This window comes from Empidonax traillii, unplaced genomic scaffold (assembly GCF_003031625.1).
Source record: "Empidonax traillii isolate 1590-97213 ecotype Southwest subspecies unplaced genomic scaffold, ASM303162v1 scaffold1486:size102971, whole genome shotgun sequence".
Taxonomy (NCBI): Eukaryota; Metazoa; Chordata; class Aves; order Passeriformes; family Tyrannidae; genus Empidonax; species Empidonax traillii.
In genome coordinates this window covers 52,899-72,490 of record NW_020956679.1, presented here as the reverse complement: position 1 = coordinate 72,490, position 19,592 = coordinate 52,899, and the positions used below count along the sequence as shown (strand labels likewise).

Genomic DNA, 19,592 nt, shown 5'->3' with positions numbered 1-19,592 from the left:
CATGAGTAAATTGTATATCCTGCACAAATCAACTGAGTAAGATTTAACGAAAAGATCATGTTCAAGATCCAGTTCTGTCACATCAGAATCCAAGACAGTATGTAGGTACCTATAACTCACAGTACTTTACTTCTTCTTTTGCTTCCTTTAAAGAACACAAACACTCTTTCCTTCCTAAAACTTTTGGGAAAATACTCCACAAACTGCTGTGTTTTCAAACCAAGCTTTATATACGAAAATGCTAACTAACATATTTAACTTTTAGAGTAATTATATATATGAAATGAACTACGTGCTCAGGAGAAGTAATTTTAATTCACTTGAGTTTACGAGAAGATCAGAATATGGAAAGCAAACGTGAAAAAAAAACCCTAAAAAAAACAACCACAAGCGAACTTTACCTGATCATGATTTTCATCTGAAAATGTTATTGATGTAAGCTTGTAACTATTCTTCAATAAAAATTCATTTACTAGGAAGTTTAGAGCTCTTTTCTCAAGAGGTCTGATTGGCTCCTGGAAAAAAAGAAAACAATACACTACATCTTTGGTTCATCTTTATTCTCGTCATAAAGTCCATGCAAAGCTCAGTTATCATCAGCCACCTACCTGAATTTCAGGACTTGATTTATAATTTTTTCGTTCCTGCAAAGGAACTTCATTTTCTGGGGAGGAAAAAGAAGTAACTAAATTTTACTCTCTCACAGAGGATGAGCTCAGCTACTTCTACATTGTTCAAAGTAGAGACTTAAGAAAAGGTTTATGTACACCACCTGCAGCCTGAGTCAGGTTGGCTCGAAGGGCCTGTATGGTCTCCTTGGCTTTCCGTAGTTCAAACTCCAGGACTGGACAGGGATTTGGATTAAACACACACAGGCATCCAACCAAGGCAAGGGAAACAAAAATAAAATATAAAAAGCAAGGATGGGTGTGAAAAAAAATATACTGTTTGTATTAAACAGAAAGCATGCAATCTTTATGGAACTTATGAACACATGCAGCAGAGTTGGTCTGAAAGCAAACTGGTGAACGTTTTCCATAGTTTCATTGGACTTAAGTCAGCTAAATCAAAATTTCAAGCTGTCTGACAAGGACTCGCTGCAGGGTTTTGGGATAGTATTTGGGAGCTGAAGTTGTCAAATATTTTGACTTCTTGGGGCAAGAGGAGTATACAGACAATCAGGGCACAGATCTAAAGGAAGCAAATAGGTGGTGTCAGCAGAGAAAGCTGTCTCCATGCAGCACAGTCTAAACCATAAATGAATGTACTGTCCTACTGAGACTATAGACCTTTGGAAAAAATTATACACTGAAATTTTAGTAGTTTAAAGGGGAGATTTTGAAATATACTTTATTTTACTACAAAAAATAGCATAGTTTTAAATCTCTATTTCAAAATAGAGAGTTTTTGGAATACCCTAGAGTTGATTAAGATTTTGAATTCAATTGCATACACTGAAGAGATGCACAAGACTAAAAAAAGCAAAAAATGCAGCTCTTCTACAGTACTTATAAAGAAACCTGACATAAAAAAAGCCTTTGCTCCATTATTCTTAAAAGTTTACAGTGATTCTCGATTCCACAATACTTTCGATGATCTACAGTCAGCTTTAGAGTAAAAAATATGTAATTCTAGCTGCTACTAGAATTCACCTACTTCTCTCCACTCTCCTGGTCACTGTTATGTGTTTCTCATGTTCCAGTGTTTCCTCCGAAAAAGGGCCATTGGTGCTTTGTTTGCACTGGGGTTTAATGTGTTTTGATGTTGAGGTCATATGTATATATGGTGGCTTAAACTTTAAAACCCTCTGCTTTTGCAAAATATAGAGCAAATGTTCTTTTTATAGCTCTTTACAATTAGAGCATGTAAGGGAACCTATTTCAAGACTTATCAGATAAATACATGCATTTCATTAATTCTCAGATTAGTCTAATCACACTTAAAATACACAGTTTCCAGAAAGAAGGACTGTTATATTTAACTAGAAAAGATGAGCACAGCACAGCTACAATACTGAACTGTTAGATAACCTATTAAGAATATTTTAATGTCTACTCTATTCCCATGCAAAAAAAAAAAAAAAAGTTGTAGCTGCTTTTAATAAGAAAATATCAATGATACCTTTAAACATTGCCTGGAAAAAATTTAACATGGACTTTTGAAATATCTACACAGAGGACAATGCAATGCAGAATCACTGCATTGGCTCTAGATTGTAAGAAATGCTACTGAAGGTTGCAAATAAAAATGTTTCCTCTTTTGAGCATCTGTTACTAAGACTCTTTTGATAATTAGCACACATGGAAAAAAGATTCACTCAGTTTGCATTTATCCATAAAAACTGAAGGAGTAACTACAGTACACCACATTTGCTACATGAAAGTAACTTGTTTGATGCACAGAATTTTACTGCAGCAATATAAAAGCGCAACTGAGGATACAATGAATAAAATATGTAAAATCTCTCTAGTATTCAGCAATGCTGATCTGCAAATACTTCTGTGCAACAAAGTTAGAAAATGCTCTCAGTTAAGTACCTAATTTTAGGACTTCCTTGCATTTGAGTTACTTATTCACAGTTACAATTCTAAGTTGTAAACTACTAATTTGTTACTTTTTGAAAATTGTAAAGAACTCAAATTGAGTAATTTTTCTGACAGAAATGACTATGTGTTAACATTTTACTGTTGTAAAATATTTTCAAAGACCAGAACAGTTGCAGATCAGGAGTGCCCTGCACTAGAATGATATAAATAACAAAAAAAGTTGGAAAAACAACACAAACTATAAAAACTCAGGAAATCCCATTAAGGAAAATAGGAATAAGACATGTCTGAAGGCGTAGAAAGCCAAAAAAGTCATGTCAGACAAACCCATGTCAGACGGCAAGAATTAATTTTTAGTGAACTGTGATGATGCTGAAAATTCTTAGAAGCCATTAGGACTTAACCCATTCAACCTTAAAAGTAGATGACTCTGCTGCATGTTTTTCTGTTACACAGGTTCTAGACACAGTATATCTGAGAAGCTGTCACTCTGCAGCCCCACAGTTCTACTACAAAACAGCATTGTTACAGTTGTACCTCATCCAGCCTTATTAATTCCACCATTATATTTGCCACCATACAAACCTTAATGATTGCGAGTCAGTCACAAATTTAGCTTGTATTTGAACAACTTTGTATTTTTGTTATATAAGCATAAATACTTGTAAGTAGCTATAACATAATTTCAATCAAATGTTAAATTACGATAAAAAATTATTTTAGAAGTTATACTGAAATGTGATCTTCTGCCAAAATCTGTAATGATTTTAAACTCAGCATGTGTATTAATGAAATCAAAACTGGAAATCCCTTAAATAAAAAGGCAACTTCTAACCTCGTTCTTTTGTAACCATTATCAAGTATTGACTTTTAACATAATAACCTGATCTCTCCCCCTCTCTCCTTCTACCAAGCTGTAGTACCTTAGAGAAGTTACACCTTCAAAAGCATTGATAAAGCCAGCTAAAGTTTAACTTCACGCTCAAGTGAGCTGATAAAAAGCAGAACTCATTGCACTTGATGAAGGAGTAGACACTCCTTAAAAGATACACAAAAGTTTTGCTGCAGACAACCTTAGAAAGAACCAAACTGACACTCCTCTACATCAGGAAAGCAGAGAAAAGAAATTTAGAGCCTTTAGCTTGGTTAATCTTCCTGCCAGGAAAGGGTATTTCTGAACAATCTGGCTTGCCTTAGGGGAGATAAATTGAAATGGATCTCTAGTTTCTTATTTATAAAAAGAACTCTAATCACTACAGCTACCATTATGAAAAAAAATTCCTTAGACTTACTCAAAAACTGAATCTTTCAAGAAAGATAAAGATTTTCAGATTAGCCATTTTTACATGAATCAGTTTTCAAGAAGCTAATCTAACACACCTTAAAAGAGAAGTAGCTTCTCTGCTGAGCTTTGACATTTAATAGTGAAGGTTCCTCAAGGATCTTATTCTATTCACTCATATTTGTCAATGACTTCATAAGATATTGGACCATAGGTTGAGAAGATAGCTATAAAAAACAACCTGCAATTTGGGATGGAATAAGTTGAAATCTACATGAACAGCAGTCCTGTTGGGCCAAGGCCAAAAAGCTGAAGAAGTAAACAGTATTTCTAAAATTCTTCAGTGCTAGCTTTTGTATAAGCAGTATTATTTCCAATTATACCAGAATTTTACATTCCACTTAAGAAATATCTTGTTAGACTTCTGCATACTTCGCTATGAAGTACTTCAGACAACAGGAGAAAGGTAGTTTTGTGTTGTGAAGCCACAATAAGGCATTCAGACATTTTCTTTTAAAAGTAGTTCTCCTCTAAAGGAGGAGGGACCCTGTGCTTTCCTAGTTTTCCTAAACTTTCCTACTGTTACAAGCTTTGTTAGTTCCTTAACTGTTATTTTGAGTTCTTCCTCCTTGCCAAGTAAATGTAGAACTCCAGATATCCTAAGTCATGGCCTTCAAAACACATATGATATCACATTACATGTGATGGATTTGTATATACATTTTGAGTCAATCAGAAAAAATTTAAATTCTCTGACAATAGTTAGCAATGAAGCCACTATCACAAATATACTTAAGGACCTGAGGTGTCCCAATTCCTACTTTCCTAAAACAAGCACTAAGAAGAAATGCAACCTTATTTACAGTTGTTGTGAAATACTTCAGGACATAACACAAATAGACCTGAACCAGAAAGTTGCATTACAGCATGAGATATAACTACCACACTACAAATATTAAGACCAGCATAAGAGTTCATGAGCAAGATAATGGAGAACTTGTTGTCATAGTGGGAAGCCAACACTTGACTTGGTAGCCTCATTAATGCTTTTGAGTTAATGAGACAGGACTAGCTACAGAGAAAGCCTCAACTACAGCAGACTTGTCTTCAGGTTCAACCCTTGGAGACCATCAACCTGGAAGGAAATTCAAGAGGCTTACAACTGCTTCACAGGGCCTGAGACAGGAAATGGGAAGACAAAACCCATTTTCAGGATAAAGAAGTTGCACACACAGTGTTAGCACATGACTGTTGTTCTACAGATGCCTTTTGAGTTCTGGTTTTTTAGTTTTTGCTTGTTAGTTTTTTTAAGATTTTCCTCTCATTTTGATTGTGCTCAAGTAACAGTAATCGTTAAAAAAAAAACAAACAAAAAAGTCTATAAAAAGCAGAAACTGTGAACCCAAGTCTACATAAATGAAATTCTCAAAAATAATCAAAGTGGTTTTTGAGCTTGTCTCTTCCCTTCAAATCCTGACACACACAGCATTTCACTCTGCTAACTAGAGATACATAATCTAGCCAGAAATCAATGCTAACAGAGGGAGATCCGAGAATATAATTGATTGAAATGGAATTTGACTATGACAATTAACTTTACTATCATGAAAAACACAACATGTGTTTTTAAAGTTATCAGATTCTAAGAATAGTAGGTGTGAAAGGTAAGTTAGCAATAATAAGGATTTTGAATTATGGAAGGTAGGGGTTTTAGATCAAAAGTATACTTGTGCACATGGTCAATTTAAGATGTGGCAGAAGATTCAGTTCCATAAATTGAATGCCAGATGACCTATTTAAAACAAATGCTGTGGGTATTTGACTTAAGTTAGATATACTCTTACTCTACAGGACGGGAACAGGTTTTCCATTCCCTTGTTGTTTTATGAAAATCAGTATTTGGAGGAGGGTTTTTTAACCCTAATAAATCCTTAAGTACTGAGTTTATCTTAACACCATTTCAAGCACTTAATACATGAGTTCAGATCCAAGATTTATCAGTCTTAGAGAACAAGTTGTTTCCATCTAGTAAATTACAAGCTGTAAGGATGCAAATATTTTTTTTAAACTCTAAGTGGATTACAAATATATTATCCAAATTGTTACATAGTTCTCATTTTCATTAAGGTCAGGTAGATAATGAAGAATGTTTTCTAAATTGCAGTTAACTTTCTCATGCTTCTTTACATCCTCAACTTGCATCTTTTCAGTCAAGCTCATATATAATATTATAGAAGAGACTCAGCTGCCTTGGATCAGACTTCCCAAAAGAAAAATTCACACCAACTCTTCAAAATACGTTTACTTCTATGCCAAATTTTGTTTCTAATTCCAGATGGAATGGACTGGGCTAACAGTTTTGAAATACTGAAATTAATTTTAAAGTCCCTTTGACTTGGAACCAGTTTACCGACTACATTTAGTGACTGATGTGCATTTATGTCCTATCTTTCATCTGACTAGGGAAATCAGGCATTCTATCCAAACAGTAAAAAACAAAGATAGCAGCATGAGAAGGGTGTTAACAAAAAAAAACTACTCAAACCCCACTCTGGGAACTATCAAAAGGAAAATATGGCTATTAGATCATGGCCTCAAGCTTTCACAACAGATTACCATTTTATCTCCTAATCATCAAAGCCCTTTACAGCAAAGAAAGAATTTGAGAAGAAATAAGCAGGATGGACTTCCATTTACGTTTCAAACTGTACTTGCAGCTAAGAACTACTTCAAAAGCAGAAGTTGTAAGCCAGAGTTTGTTCAAAGAAGGAACCAGATATGCAAAGTTTTTGAAACCTCTACTGTCATAATTTTTTCATGTGCAAATTAAATACTTAACAGTTTTCTGAAGTTTATTGCTCAGGAAGATTGCTTTAAACAGAACTGAGGCAAATATTTCAAGCAATTATGACTGAAACAGAATTTTAAGTAGAAATAGGATATTTTGGAAAACTTTGAGTCTTCACGAATATCCAGTCTTGCTTTGTTCAAATTCTTAGGACACTACTTAACAACTCTTTAAAAAACATCTCTAAAGAGACACAGAAATGTAATGTAAATATGCAGACATAAAATTTCCTTGTCAATTACAGCAATCAACTATACTGCAATTGTCCAAAACACTGCTCTATTGTAGGATCACTTAATTAAATGTAATATTTAATTTTAGGACGTATTCATTTCATACTGGAAACAATCAGTATATTTTGTTATTAATGTTCCATCAGAAGATTAATGGTTCTACTGAATGTCAATTCTGACTGGGAGTATACTTTCTATAAGCACCTCTAATCCAATTCAGTTACTAAAGACAGCACCGAGCACAGATCAAACCAGCTCTCTCAGTAATACTGTTGCCAAGTAGTACTGTCTAGAAACAGGAAAATCTACTAAGATGATGAAAATAAATAAAGTATTGGAAATTTGCTTGTTTCTTTCTTGTATTCCAGGACACAATTCACAAGTACTTGGGTTCCTGAAGCAATTTTCTTGGAAGATTAGTTGTCTATTTACAGATATCGCCTCCTTGAAACAGACTACTTATATTGAAAAAGAAAGTAACTAGAGAGTAATAAGAATCTGGAATTTTCCATATAAATTGAAGAACAGTAAGTCCCTATAGTTCTAGACCAGAGCACCAAATAGCTGAGTTTGCTTCATGTTCATGAATTTAATCCAGCCCTTTAACTCAGTAACACTGGTCAGGTAAGAAAAATGAGATTTTTCCACCACTTTTGTTTCTTCTCTCTGGTTCAATACTGGTTGCCATTTCAGACTAAGTGAGAGAGAATTTCTGAGTCAAAATCCTTTACAGAACTGTTTCACCAGCCTTTTTGTTGCTTAAGAACATGACAGTGTTTCTGCTAGGAAGTTGGTGGTTCAGAGGAAGGACAACAGCGTGGAACAGAGACATAGCAGCTTGCATTATTTCAGGTTTCATAAAGCTTGACTGTGTGAGCAAAAGTCCCAGCATCAACAACTTTCATGTACTTGTGATATTAAACAGCATTAAGTGACAAGAAGTAAACAGAGTTCAGTAGCAATTTCAAGAGAGTTTTACTGAGCTTCTCTTATAGAAGCCATGAATAACTTAACATCTGAACTTCGAAAAAACCCTGGACTAGATAAACAGGGTTCACATGCAAAAGAGATTACTAAAATAATCTCAAATACAGAGAGAAGGTTCTGCCTTTGGCAGATAAAAGATCCTGAAATTAAAAGTGCCAGAGGATCCTAAGTTCAGAAAAAGAGGCAAAAAAGCCACTTCCTTAAACCAATCTTACAGAAAGAATAAAATGCGAGAGAAAAGCACTACAGTTAAGATTTGTAGCAAAAAATATTTATGGAACTGAGTAAATCCCAAATTCGCTCTGGGTTTGGAAATGCTTATTTGACTGATCTACATGAAAGCTGTATTTAAGAGATGACCCGAAAGAAATTTGTATATCAGAAATCTATCACCCATGTAGTAGTCACAGAATACATGGAATATTTAGTTTCAGCTAAACAGTAATAGTCAGTAGACAATATCAAGATACAGTTCTACTGTCCAAAGCTGGGCACAATATTTAAGTATACTGCTTATTTTTACCCTGGTCATATCTGGAATCATACAGAAGTACATCTGATTGAATATTTAGAGTTATTGTAGTAGAATTGTCTAAAACATGGTATCAAGTGACTAGTTAAATGACTACAGTGAAGTCTTATCTTCAGAAATGCTCATTTAAATACACTTATGCTAGAAACAAGTCTAACAGTAAAATTACCATTCTATGATTCCTAAATCATACAGAAAACTTACCTGCTACTCTTTCGTCTGTTTCCCTATTGCCATCATCAGAGTATCTTGCAAAATCTAAGGAATCAAGAGTACTGATGCTTCCAGCGCGATCTTAAAGGGGAGGAAAGAAAAAAAAATCAGAAAAAATCCTGAAGTTGCCTGTCTTTGACAGAGAAAGTCAAAACACATTATAAATCGAAGGCTAAGTAAGTTCTGCAAGACTGAAGTTTTACTGCATTTTCTAAAAGTCTGTCTCTAAGTAAAGACTCCATCAGAAAATCTGAACAAAAAATACAGCATTGCAACAAGTTCACTGTAAGAAATTTATTTTTGCTCCACCTGAAATGTGGTGTTTCTAAGCTGTACACAGCAGGTGAGGAGCAATGCAGTGTAGCCCTTCCTCTTTTCCACAAGGGCCAGGGACTTTGGCTTGGACATGCAGATGTGCATGCACAGGGACCCAGAGAGGTACAAACTGTTGTGCCACAGGTTTCAAGCAGTTCTGTTCCAATTTTACACAAACCTTTAACTACCCCAAATACGCTACTTCCTTTTCCCATTTTTAGTATTTTGAGGCATGTTCCTGTGACCAAATACTTTTCTACATCTTGTGATCTAGCCAATAACTTCATACACATCAACTTAACACTTACTAAGGAACATATTACCTAACAAAAGCAAAGGAAGTACAGTTCACGCTATTGTAGGCATAACATTCACATTCTAGAATTAAATTCTTAATTTAAAAAAAGAAAAACTGAAAACATTCAAGAAATTCAGTAACAAGCACAAGGTTTTGATCTGATCTTGACATTTTTCATTTCAGGGGAAAGAGAAAGAAAAAAGATCAAGCAAAATGCAATTTTGATAATTTCAAGTCTGTTGATGCACACATTCACCATTTTATCATAAAAATGAACAGAATATTCAGTAACAGAACTCAAAACAATTGAATATGTTCCTAGAAAAATTGAACATGCAGAAGTTATATTAAGTATCTTAATATCTTTCCCCTCCCTTTGAAATTAATTTCTATGTAGCACTTCAGAAATAAATTTAATTACATTAGAGCTGTTGTCACATTAACAAAGAACAAACTCCATAGAGCTGTCAAGAAAACCTCCTAACTGTCAGTGGAAATAGAAGTAATTTCATCACTTGTCAGTCAGATTTTGTCATGATTAACATCTCTAAGCATTTAACCTCTCCTCCCATTCTGTGTTACGTAAAACAAGTTTTTTGGGGGCTTGGTTTCTTTTATATATTTGTGCCTAAGTTGTCTCGTAAGATCTTGTGACATCCTCTCTACATACAGACCAGCACTGGACTGAAATAAGAACACCTGGATTAAGACTGATTAAACCATCTATACTGAAAAGCTATTAAGAATACTATATTTGCCAACTCTAGCTGAGTGACACAGTACCGAAACAAAAGTGCCTGGCAACCCTAACTTGTTTGTTACATGGACATAAAGCATGTGACAGTACCTAGTTTATATCTAACCACAGGTTTCTTTCCTATTACTATGACTTCTCATTCAAATAATGAAACAAACTGCTGCTCCTCAGTGAGTCTGTATTCAGTAATTGCTTTTAAACCTTATTGTTCATATGCAGGTTCTGGTCTTATCTACTGCATTTTTTCAAGACGTTAATGTGATTTAATAATTCTCTCCAGGCTGTTCTATAGCACTTAGGAGCACAGTACAAACTCTTCTTTTAACAGTCCACTTTGCAAAATGGACTGTTTTGAAAGTAAACCAGTGGGGAATCACATTTAGAGTGGCTAAGTCAAAAGTAAACATGAACTTTGCATGCATAGCATCAGTCGTAAGAGCTGACTTTTCAAAATACTCAACACCTTGATCAGTATGTACTGCTCAAATTTATTTCTTTGGGAGCTTCAAGATAATTTTTTGAAATCCAATTCAAGACTCGAGTTAAAGAAACAAGGATCCCAATGAAAAGCTGATGTTTAAGAAAAGTGAACCAGTCTCACAATAGCATCACTATGGCAAAACCAGAAATACAACTGTTTCCTCATACAGTCTCACCATGTTCACAAGGTAACAATCAGAGAAACAATGCTCAGATTTTCAGGTAAAGTTAACCACATCATCATTATTGACGTCTCCAAAGCCAAAAGTGACACCACCTTTTTTTCCTATGACTAACGGCCCACTTTTGAGGTAAGGGCTCTCTCCTGAAAACTGATAAAACAAATCCAGTTGTAAAATACAAATGTACTTGCCAAAGCATCCAAAACGTTCTTGAAAAAAAACCCCATGTGTCTAGAAAAACACATGGGGTATCACAATCTTCATCAGTATGTACAAAATGGACACTGTTTAAGATGATAGCAGTGGCTGTGAATCCAACAATTTGCAGTATCAATCCGTTCTACAGCTTTAACAGTCCTACAGAAACTAAACACCAAGGGGTTTTTACCATTTTAACACTCAGAAACTGCCTCATGCACCACATCTACATGTACAGCAGCAATCTGAATGGTTGAAACTTGTGTGTTCACCATTTAGGTTTCTCTTTATCACTGCAGTGTTCACAGTAACAGCAAACATCTGACACTTTTCATACAGGTTGATGTTACAAAGATTCAGACTGATTAAACAAAATGAAAGTCTGCTAAGGAACTTAGCATGGCCTGTTTCCTGCTCCATCATTGCACCCTCCCAGTAATGCTGATCCCCCTTCCTGTTACAAAACAGCATACCCCAGCTATCATCACCCCTCAAGTATGCTGTCATTACTAGAACAAGCCAGTTTGGGTGCTAGAAGTCATTATGTCCAGTGCTCAACCTGAAGACAAGGTTTAAAATGAAAAATGTCTTTATGTATTCCATGGGTGGAACCCGAAAATACACAGAGAACTACCTACAGCTATCCAAACAAACAGCTGAAGGAAATGAAACAGTAACAAAGACAACCTGTATACACATACACATTGAACAGTATCTTCTCAATTGAGTGTCCTGCTAGATGATATATATTGCCAAATTTCAAGCCGTGAAATTATAGCTTCCACAATGCAACTCCAACTAAATGGTCAGCTTGCAATGTATATGTAACACTATCTTATAATGCAACAAGACTTTTACCACTACTTTGCTATAGGATACTGCCTTTAAAGTATATGGTGTGGCTAAAGAAGCGCTTCTTGGTGGCAGGAGGCCATCAGTGCTGAAGCACTTCAGCTGAGACATCTCCTGGCCAAAGGGGCTCCACAGGCATCAATGAACCACCAGTTCCCTGCCAAGCCACAGTGCAGGGAAAGCCCAGTCACAGCCACAGCTCCCACTGAGGCAGGTGCGTCATGCAGTAGGAAAGGAAGCAAGGCAGGAGAAGCTCCCTCTGCCTTCAGTGCTGGCACAGCTCCTTATTTCTGCCACCCACCTGGGAAGATGGGCTTCCACCACAGCCAGGCTGGGGGAAGTCCAAATGGCAGCTCCACCTCCTCACCCTCATACTGCAAAGCTTGCAGTGCCACAAGGCCCTTGCCTGCTCTGGCTACTCCAAAGTCTCTGCCCCGAGGCACAGCTGTGGTAGGGCCAGGGCTCAGGAAAGATTGGGCAGCAAAGGGACCTGCTGCTTCTTTCAAATGCCATGGCAGCACTGGCGACCTGCTGGGACTAGGCAAGACGAATTTTGGGGCTGGAACTGCACAACAAAAGGAAGTACCTCAAGGAAGAGCCAAGCACCACACAGGAACTCACACCAGTAGGTTCACACAGCAAAGAGGGATTTCTGACAGAGCCTACTATGGTATCAGCCAGGGGAGAACAAGCTGAGAAAGCTAAACGAGATAGTTAAAATATGACTCAGACCTGCCAGATCTATCATTATCAGCAGGATCACAGCACAAAGATGCTGCCAGGCAGGGCAGTCTGAGTAGTGCCTAAAGCTGAACAGCAGCAGGCCAGCCCCATCGCTGCACCTACCCAAAATGTCTCTGTGGGGTAACTATCTGATGCCTCACTCCTAACCAATGTCTTTGTAGGCAGTCATCAGCTAAGGTTTAACTCCTAAAACTAATGCCATCATCCAGAAAGTCATGGAATAACATCTTATAACCTCAGATTTTACACTTCCATAAAGGATGTACCTGCTTAGCAAAGAATCAGAGGGTGGAAAAGGTGCCTCCCTGCTGACAACTCAACAGCCTTGCTTGCCAGGAAAATGGAAAGGGCTGTTTGAATGAGAGGAACTGGCAAGGAAAGGGCTATGCTCAGTCACGTGGCTCACCTGAAGAATGTGAAACATCACCATTTTGTCTGAAGTACCAATAATTGTACTCCACAACACTGAGTGGAAGTATTTCAACCACAGCGTTCAGAAAACAGATCTATTTTCTGAACTGAAAAGAGAAACTTAAAAAGGAAAAAATAGATAAATTTTTAGAAGAAAACAACACATATTTCTTCACTTTATTTTTTAATAAAAAATAAAAATCTTAGGTTTAACGTACTTGGTAAATAATATAAAAGCACAATCTTTCTCCTGAAAAGGAAAAGTACACTTTGGCTGAATTCTGTTTCTTTCCCAGAAGGAAATACAATTATTTCACAGCAGTGGGAACCCATTTTGCTGTCTGGATGTGCGCATTCTTAACAACAGTCCCCTGTCCATGGATTTTATACTTCTTTCTCTGAATTAAAACACTTTTCAAGCAGCAATTAATTTTTGCTAAAAGCTTTCCTAGTGAATAGTGACAAAATAACTGCTGTCAGCTTCATGTTTCAGAAACGGTAAAGGAAATGAACAAGAACAGTTCTGACAAGGAGGTATAAACACCTGCAGAACACAGATCACCTCAACATGGAACAAGAAAGCGCCATGAGTGCATTGAGGAAAAGTGAAATAGGCTTAGGCTTTTCATAGTACATACTAGTGAAGTGCCAGGAGACAGAGGCAGTAAAGGAGAGCCTGTGTATAGTTCTTGTGTCCTACCTTTAACAGTGGAAAAGGATGAATAAAGTCAGAATACCAAGACTCATACTGGATACTCTAAGCTAAGAAGTTTTTTTAATCCATTTGTTAAAAAATGCAATGTTTTTACTTTCATTTGTGAAATTAAAAATCAGATTCAACACCACACTTTGCTTAGCAACTTCTACAATTCTTTAAAATATTGCTTCATTCCAGAGGAAAGGAATTTCAATTCTTTTCTTATTCCCAGAACTGTCACCAGTATGACAAGCAGATTTTTGCTGACAGCTTGTGTTCCCTAGGCATATCCAGCTCTCACTGAAAACAGAGCATAACTATGGAAATAGGAAAATATAAGAAGATCCTGAAGTGATACATTCCCTTCTACTGACTTACACAATATGAAAAGAAGTTAAGTTTCATTCACTCTGATGGTAAAATGAGATTATTTTTACCAGCTAACCTTAAAAGACACCAAGAGGGATCATATTAGCCATATTTTCATATTAGTCATATTTTCACAGTACATTAATTAAACAGAAGTTACATTCTTCTAAAAAAACACATTAAATTATCTTTACATGAGCATTTACATTGTAAAGCACCTAAAAACATAGACAAACTAAGTGATATTACTTATTAATAGGAAGGCTCAAGAAAAAATATTTTAAAAACTAAAGTAATGTTTTAGAAGATATTTGAATTTATTTTGCAAACATCCAAATCAATTTTTAAAACTACTACTTGAAAAAACAGCCAAGAGCTGTCATATTTCCTTTAAGATTACAGGAAATCATATCACCATATCCTAACAATCAACCAAATGGAATACATGAAGACAAAGAACTCCATCTTTTTCCTTGAAATTAAAAGATAAGTGATGTAATTATATTAATACACTCTCTTCATTGAATTGAATTTTCCCTACACAGGATTTCACTATGGGGAAACTAACAAATCCTCTCAGTTCAGTGTCAGGTATAACTCTACTTAACAGCCACCTCAGGTTAATGCCTTCTAGCTTCTTCTGAATAAAACCAGATGCAGAAAGTTACATAAGTGAATGACTGAGGCCATCAAAAATTACTCCTTAACATCATCATCTTGATGGCTATTTCTAGAAAGGAAAAAAACCAATAGGACTCCAGGATGCAATTCTCTGCAGCAGTAGAAATAAGTTGCATTTCATACTTGAACTGGTCATTGAAAATTTGTTTTGTAGAAAAAAATTATTAAAATAGGGAACTGCTACAGTTTAGTTTTACTACAAATTTTTTAAAAAATACAACAGGATAATTCAACCCACAAACATGCTACACCTTAATGTATGGCAGTAAATTAGACTCCAAATGTTATGATCACAATACAAAGAAAGTTGTTGGGTATTTTATAAATGTCAGAAAACCATGTAATTACAGCTGTATGTGAAAGAATTAAAGCAAAATTTTCTAATTCTGAGATACCCTTTCAGCTCTATGAAAAGTGAGAAGCTATAAAAGCTCCCTACTGCAATGTTTTTCAACCTACAACACATGGACTCCTATTAAGATAAGCTTAAAATAACCATGAAGTTCCATGTAACTTCAGAAAAGATACAGAAGTTTTTCCTGATGAGTTGTGCTACTGCTACGAATTAAGATCTCCCTCCTCCCAATATAAACATAAAACCCTTCCTGCAAGGAAGAACCTCTAGTGGAAAATTCTCCATCCAAAAGAAAACTATGTCATAAAGAGATCAAAGCTGAAACTTTAGGAGATCTGCAAATCAAAGGATGGAAAAAAACTTCATACACATCTGGAGAGGACAACAGTACCTATAATTTATAGAGTACAGATTATCTACATTTAGGACACCCAAGCTAATTTTTAAATTCAAAGAGACACAAGCAAATCAGCAAGTACTCTGATGACAGATAACAATTGAGAAGTTTCAATGGAAACCACTCAGGTCTGCCACTTTTTTTCCTTTTCCCCTATTCTACAAGTACAATGATAGAACTGTTGAAGTTCATTCCTAAGGAAATGTAGATGCATAAATATGTATTTTAGATCTGCTTCTGCTGATGGTAAAGAAGCCTGCAAACTAGGTATTTTACCTCCCTTAAATATTCCAGACCTATAGTAAACCAGCCCCTATGGTCATGCAGCAGATGGCCTGCTCTCTTCTGAAGATACTGATCTGGAAGAGCATGTCCTTGAACAACTTGCATTTTCCACTGTCCTGCACAATATCACAGGCACAAAACAGCATAAGCCAAGGAAACTGGGAACAGAGGCTATTTGGGAGAAAGAATAAACTTCCTTTTGTATTTATAGGTACATGCTTAAGCTCCATATTAGTACTGAACTCCACATATATATGTTAATAAACCAAATGGCAAGAGATATAAAATTCACAGACGTGGGATAATGCAAAAACTTGAACAGTTTTAATGGAATTCTTTCTAATTAAATCAAAGAACCAGACATCATGAACTCTTTAACAAATGATCATCACTTTGCATTTTTTTTATTTGTTGCTGCATTATATAGCAACTGAAATAGGTATGTTGTGCAATACATATGAATAAATGAATAAAACTACTTAGTTCCCCATAAATGATAATTAAAATTTCTTTAAGCCTTACCAAATTTCGCAAGACAACTCTGGAGTAATATTACTTTGAAAAGTCTTAAATGACTTCTGCATTTAAAACTTCTGCTATGTTTCAACTTGTTCCTAGCTTACCAATGCTGGATCAGTCAGCAAAGCAAACTTGATCCATGGCAGCAGATATCTGATCTAGCATAAAACCTTTACAGTAGAAACAGACTTATACAACAATTTTTTAAACCAATTTGAGTCTGCAGAGTAAGTTTTACCAGACAAAGACATTCCACATCACTATGGTAACTCTGGGATGGAATGAAGAGCCTTAAAGTAATTCATTGCATCAGGCACTGAATTGCAAGCAGCTAACCTACCAACCTCGCTTTGCAACTGCAAGTGCCTCTTTTGCTCTCTCCCAGATGTTCTAATTCAGAGACCTGCAGAACTTCAAAGCTGGAATGCTCTGAAAAGACTTCAGACCATCACCAAATGAAAGGAAAACTTAGTTAAGTAAAGCCACCAGAATAAAATTAATTTCAAGCTGTCAGAGCAATCCACTTACAAATTACCTAGAATAGACATTCAGTACTAGTCCAGTGATGGGCAATCCAAACCAGATTGAAAACAGATGATCAATACACTTACCTACTTCATATTAACAACAAGATACAAAAATTCATGGAATGTATATGAGGGTAAAACCCCTAAAGCTACTTGGAGAAAACTAACCTATGCTTGCTAGCCAAGGACAGGAAAAAAAGGAAAAACCAGCAAAACACAAACAAACAAAAACCTCCAACTACCAGATGCGTAAAACAGTTTGTAGATAAATTGCAGTAAAGAGATATAACCCTCAGTACCATGACAGGCAGAAAATTAGGCAGGCAGACAGACATTGCAGAACCTCAACAGAAAGATTAAATTATAAGTAGAACATAGACAGATCTTGCATCCTAAGCACAGAAATAACACACTGAAATTGATTTAAGATACAGGTGCACCTGGGCTGATCTCGTGGAGAGCCATACCAAAACCAGGCTGATTTTAGGGGGAGGCTTATTCCATAGACAGCATCCAAATTCAGAGAGTCTGAAATAATTAAACTGGCCCTGCACAAAACCATCTGAATGTTGCTGCAGTGAACACTGAGGTCCAGAGAGATATGACCTTGGGGAAAGCATCAATCCCAGCCTAACTCCCTACACATGTGCTGCAGTGCACTGGAGCTACCAGAGCTTCCCAAAACAGAACAGCTAAGGGAGAAGCATGGCATGGAGGTACTTCTTCCAGCTCATGACCCCAGCTGGCTTCAGCAGAAATCAGAAAGCATCAACAGCAACAAATTAACTCCATATGCTTGATGCTGCAAAACAGCATTTTCTAAAACGTATCCATTAGCTTGCATTGTAAGGATTTCCCTGCTCTCCACAGTAACCCAGCTTTCTGTTATACCCTCTGACATGAAGCAAACTTATATCAGTCTAGTCCTTAAATGGTTGCCCCTGCTGAGGGACTACTTAAAGTGTACAGATAATATCTATCTCCGTTCTCGAGCACTGCATTCCCTCAGTTTTCTCCATATTTTAATCCTAGTATGTTCTCCTTCGCCTACTTCCTACATTTATCTCAGGACAGTTGTAAACTTTCCAGTTAAGTTTTAACATGTGTCCACAGGGGTTCTACAGAAAATTTAAAAAGTAATAGAAACTAGCAACTAGAGACCAAAACCTCTCTGTTCAGCCTCAAGAAGAGCAGGTTCAGGGGGGATCTCACAATGTGTTCCAATAACTGAAGGGAAGGCACAAAGAGGATGGAGTCAGGCTCCTATCAGTGGTGATCTGTGATCACAGGCAATAGGCACAAAGTGAAACACAGGAGGTTCCTCCAGAACACAGGAAATACTTTTTCTACTGTATGGTTGACTGAGCATTGGCACAGATTAGCCAGAGGGGTGATGGAGTCTTAAAAGCCACCAGGACGTGATCCCGGGACAGCAGCTGTAGGTCACAGTGGCTTAAGCAGGCTGGACTAGATGATCACCAGAGGTCTCTTCCCACCCCAACCATGCCGTGATTCTGTGGTTATTTTTGCCTTGATTTCTCCTACTCTAGCAGTTTTTTTTTTAACTGACATAACAGCTGATAATTTTATCTCTCCCCTAACATCAAACTAAGATGAAAAAGTACTTATTATATAAATAAGAAATTCTTATTCTGTGACTCTTCATGTAACAGTATTTCCTTCAATTCAACAACAAAATAATCAGTTGCATCACCATCATGCAGCATTATATTGCAGGAAGGGAGGAAGAAAATTGCCTCTCCCCTATGGTGCACCAGGGGAAATAGGTCACTATTTCTCAAAGGCTTTTTTAGCTTTGTCTGTCTTTAAAACCCAAACAAATAAACAAACAATTTTAAAAAATATTTATCCCACAAACTCAATATACTTAGTGCCACATCTCAGCCATGCACATCACAAATAAAAATATAGGGCCTACAACCTTTACTGAATCATTCAGCGTTTCAGCCTATACTACAGGAGATATCAACCCAGTTTCTCAAACCTGCATCTTTACAATACACTAAGAAACCAAATACAAGTAATACACAGAGGACAAAGAGTTGTAACTTTGAACTCAACAGCATACGATTTTAGGGCTTATCTTTATATACTAATAGAAAAGAAACTTCTGATGTTATATTATAAAGAGTTCCTTAGATTCAAATTACCTCAGTCAAATTTTGTAGCAAATCTTAACATAGTTGGAAAGTATAAGAACTTTCTGAAAAAGATTAGTTTTCCATATTTGCATTAATTATATGTTTACAGAACATAGAAGTACAGTATTTGCAAGCTTTAAATTAGCAGAGATGAGCTGCACACAGATTGGCTTCCAACATAGATGGCATCAATACCTACTTGATACTGACTTGCAAAATGCTACACAAATCTTTTTATATCACGTAATAAAACTGGTATAAAATTTTCAGCAAGCATTCTCTCAGCGTAACAGAATTTATGAGTCACATCTTCAGTCAAGAGAAAGGTAATTCTCAGAGGAAGAAAAGCTACAGGAAATTCAATATAGCTTATATGGAATTGAAATTATGTACGGGAGAACTTAGACAAGTTGCCAATGGTTGGTTCTGAAATGTAAAGCTCTATCTCATTTTAATTCTCTTCCTCTCCTCCACTTAAAAAAAATCCTCTCCTTTCCCTAACAGCAAAACCATCAGAAGGATGGTGTGCTGCTTCAGAATAAATCCTGCTCATTAGGCTGAATCTTTTAGCCAAACGATAGTTAAACTCACACAGAACTGAACAAGCTACAAGTGCCTACAGACAGGAGTTCAATTCTGCCTTCCTCAACACCGAAAAGTAACAGGAGTTCTGGCACAGGAACAGAACAGAAAGTCAGAGCTAAAGCAATTAAATTCCCCAT

The 19,592-nt window shown here is 36.3% G+C and overlaps 1 protein-coding gene across 1 annotated transcript in view; it reads right to left on the bottom strand.

The window, feature by feature from the left end:
• Positions 1–19,592, bottom strand: part of RELCH (RAB11 binding and LisH domain, coiled-coil and HEAT repeat containing) — a gene marked incomplete at its 3' end in the record, with an annotated part of 54,898 nt that overhangs the window by 29,706 nt on the left and 5,600 nt on the right. Inside the window, exons 2-5 of the mRNA XM_027907496.1 lie at positions 8,633–8,722; positions 773–844; positions 609–664; positions 402–515 (exon numbers count right to left, since the gene is read on the bottom strand). Coding sequence (XP_027763297.1) covers positions 402–515; positions 609–664; positions 773–844; positions 8,633–8,722 — 332 coding nt within the window. The remainder of the gene's footprint in view (positions 1–401; positions 516–608; positions 665–772; positions 845–8,632; positions 8,723–19,592) is intronic.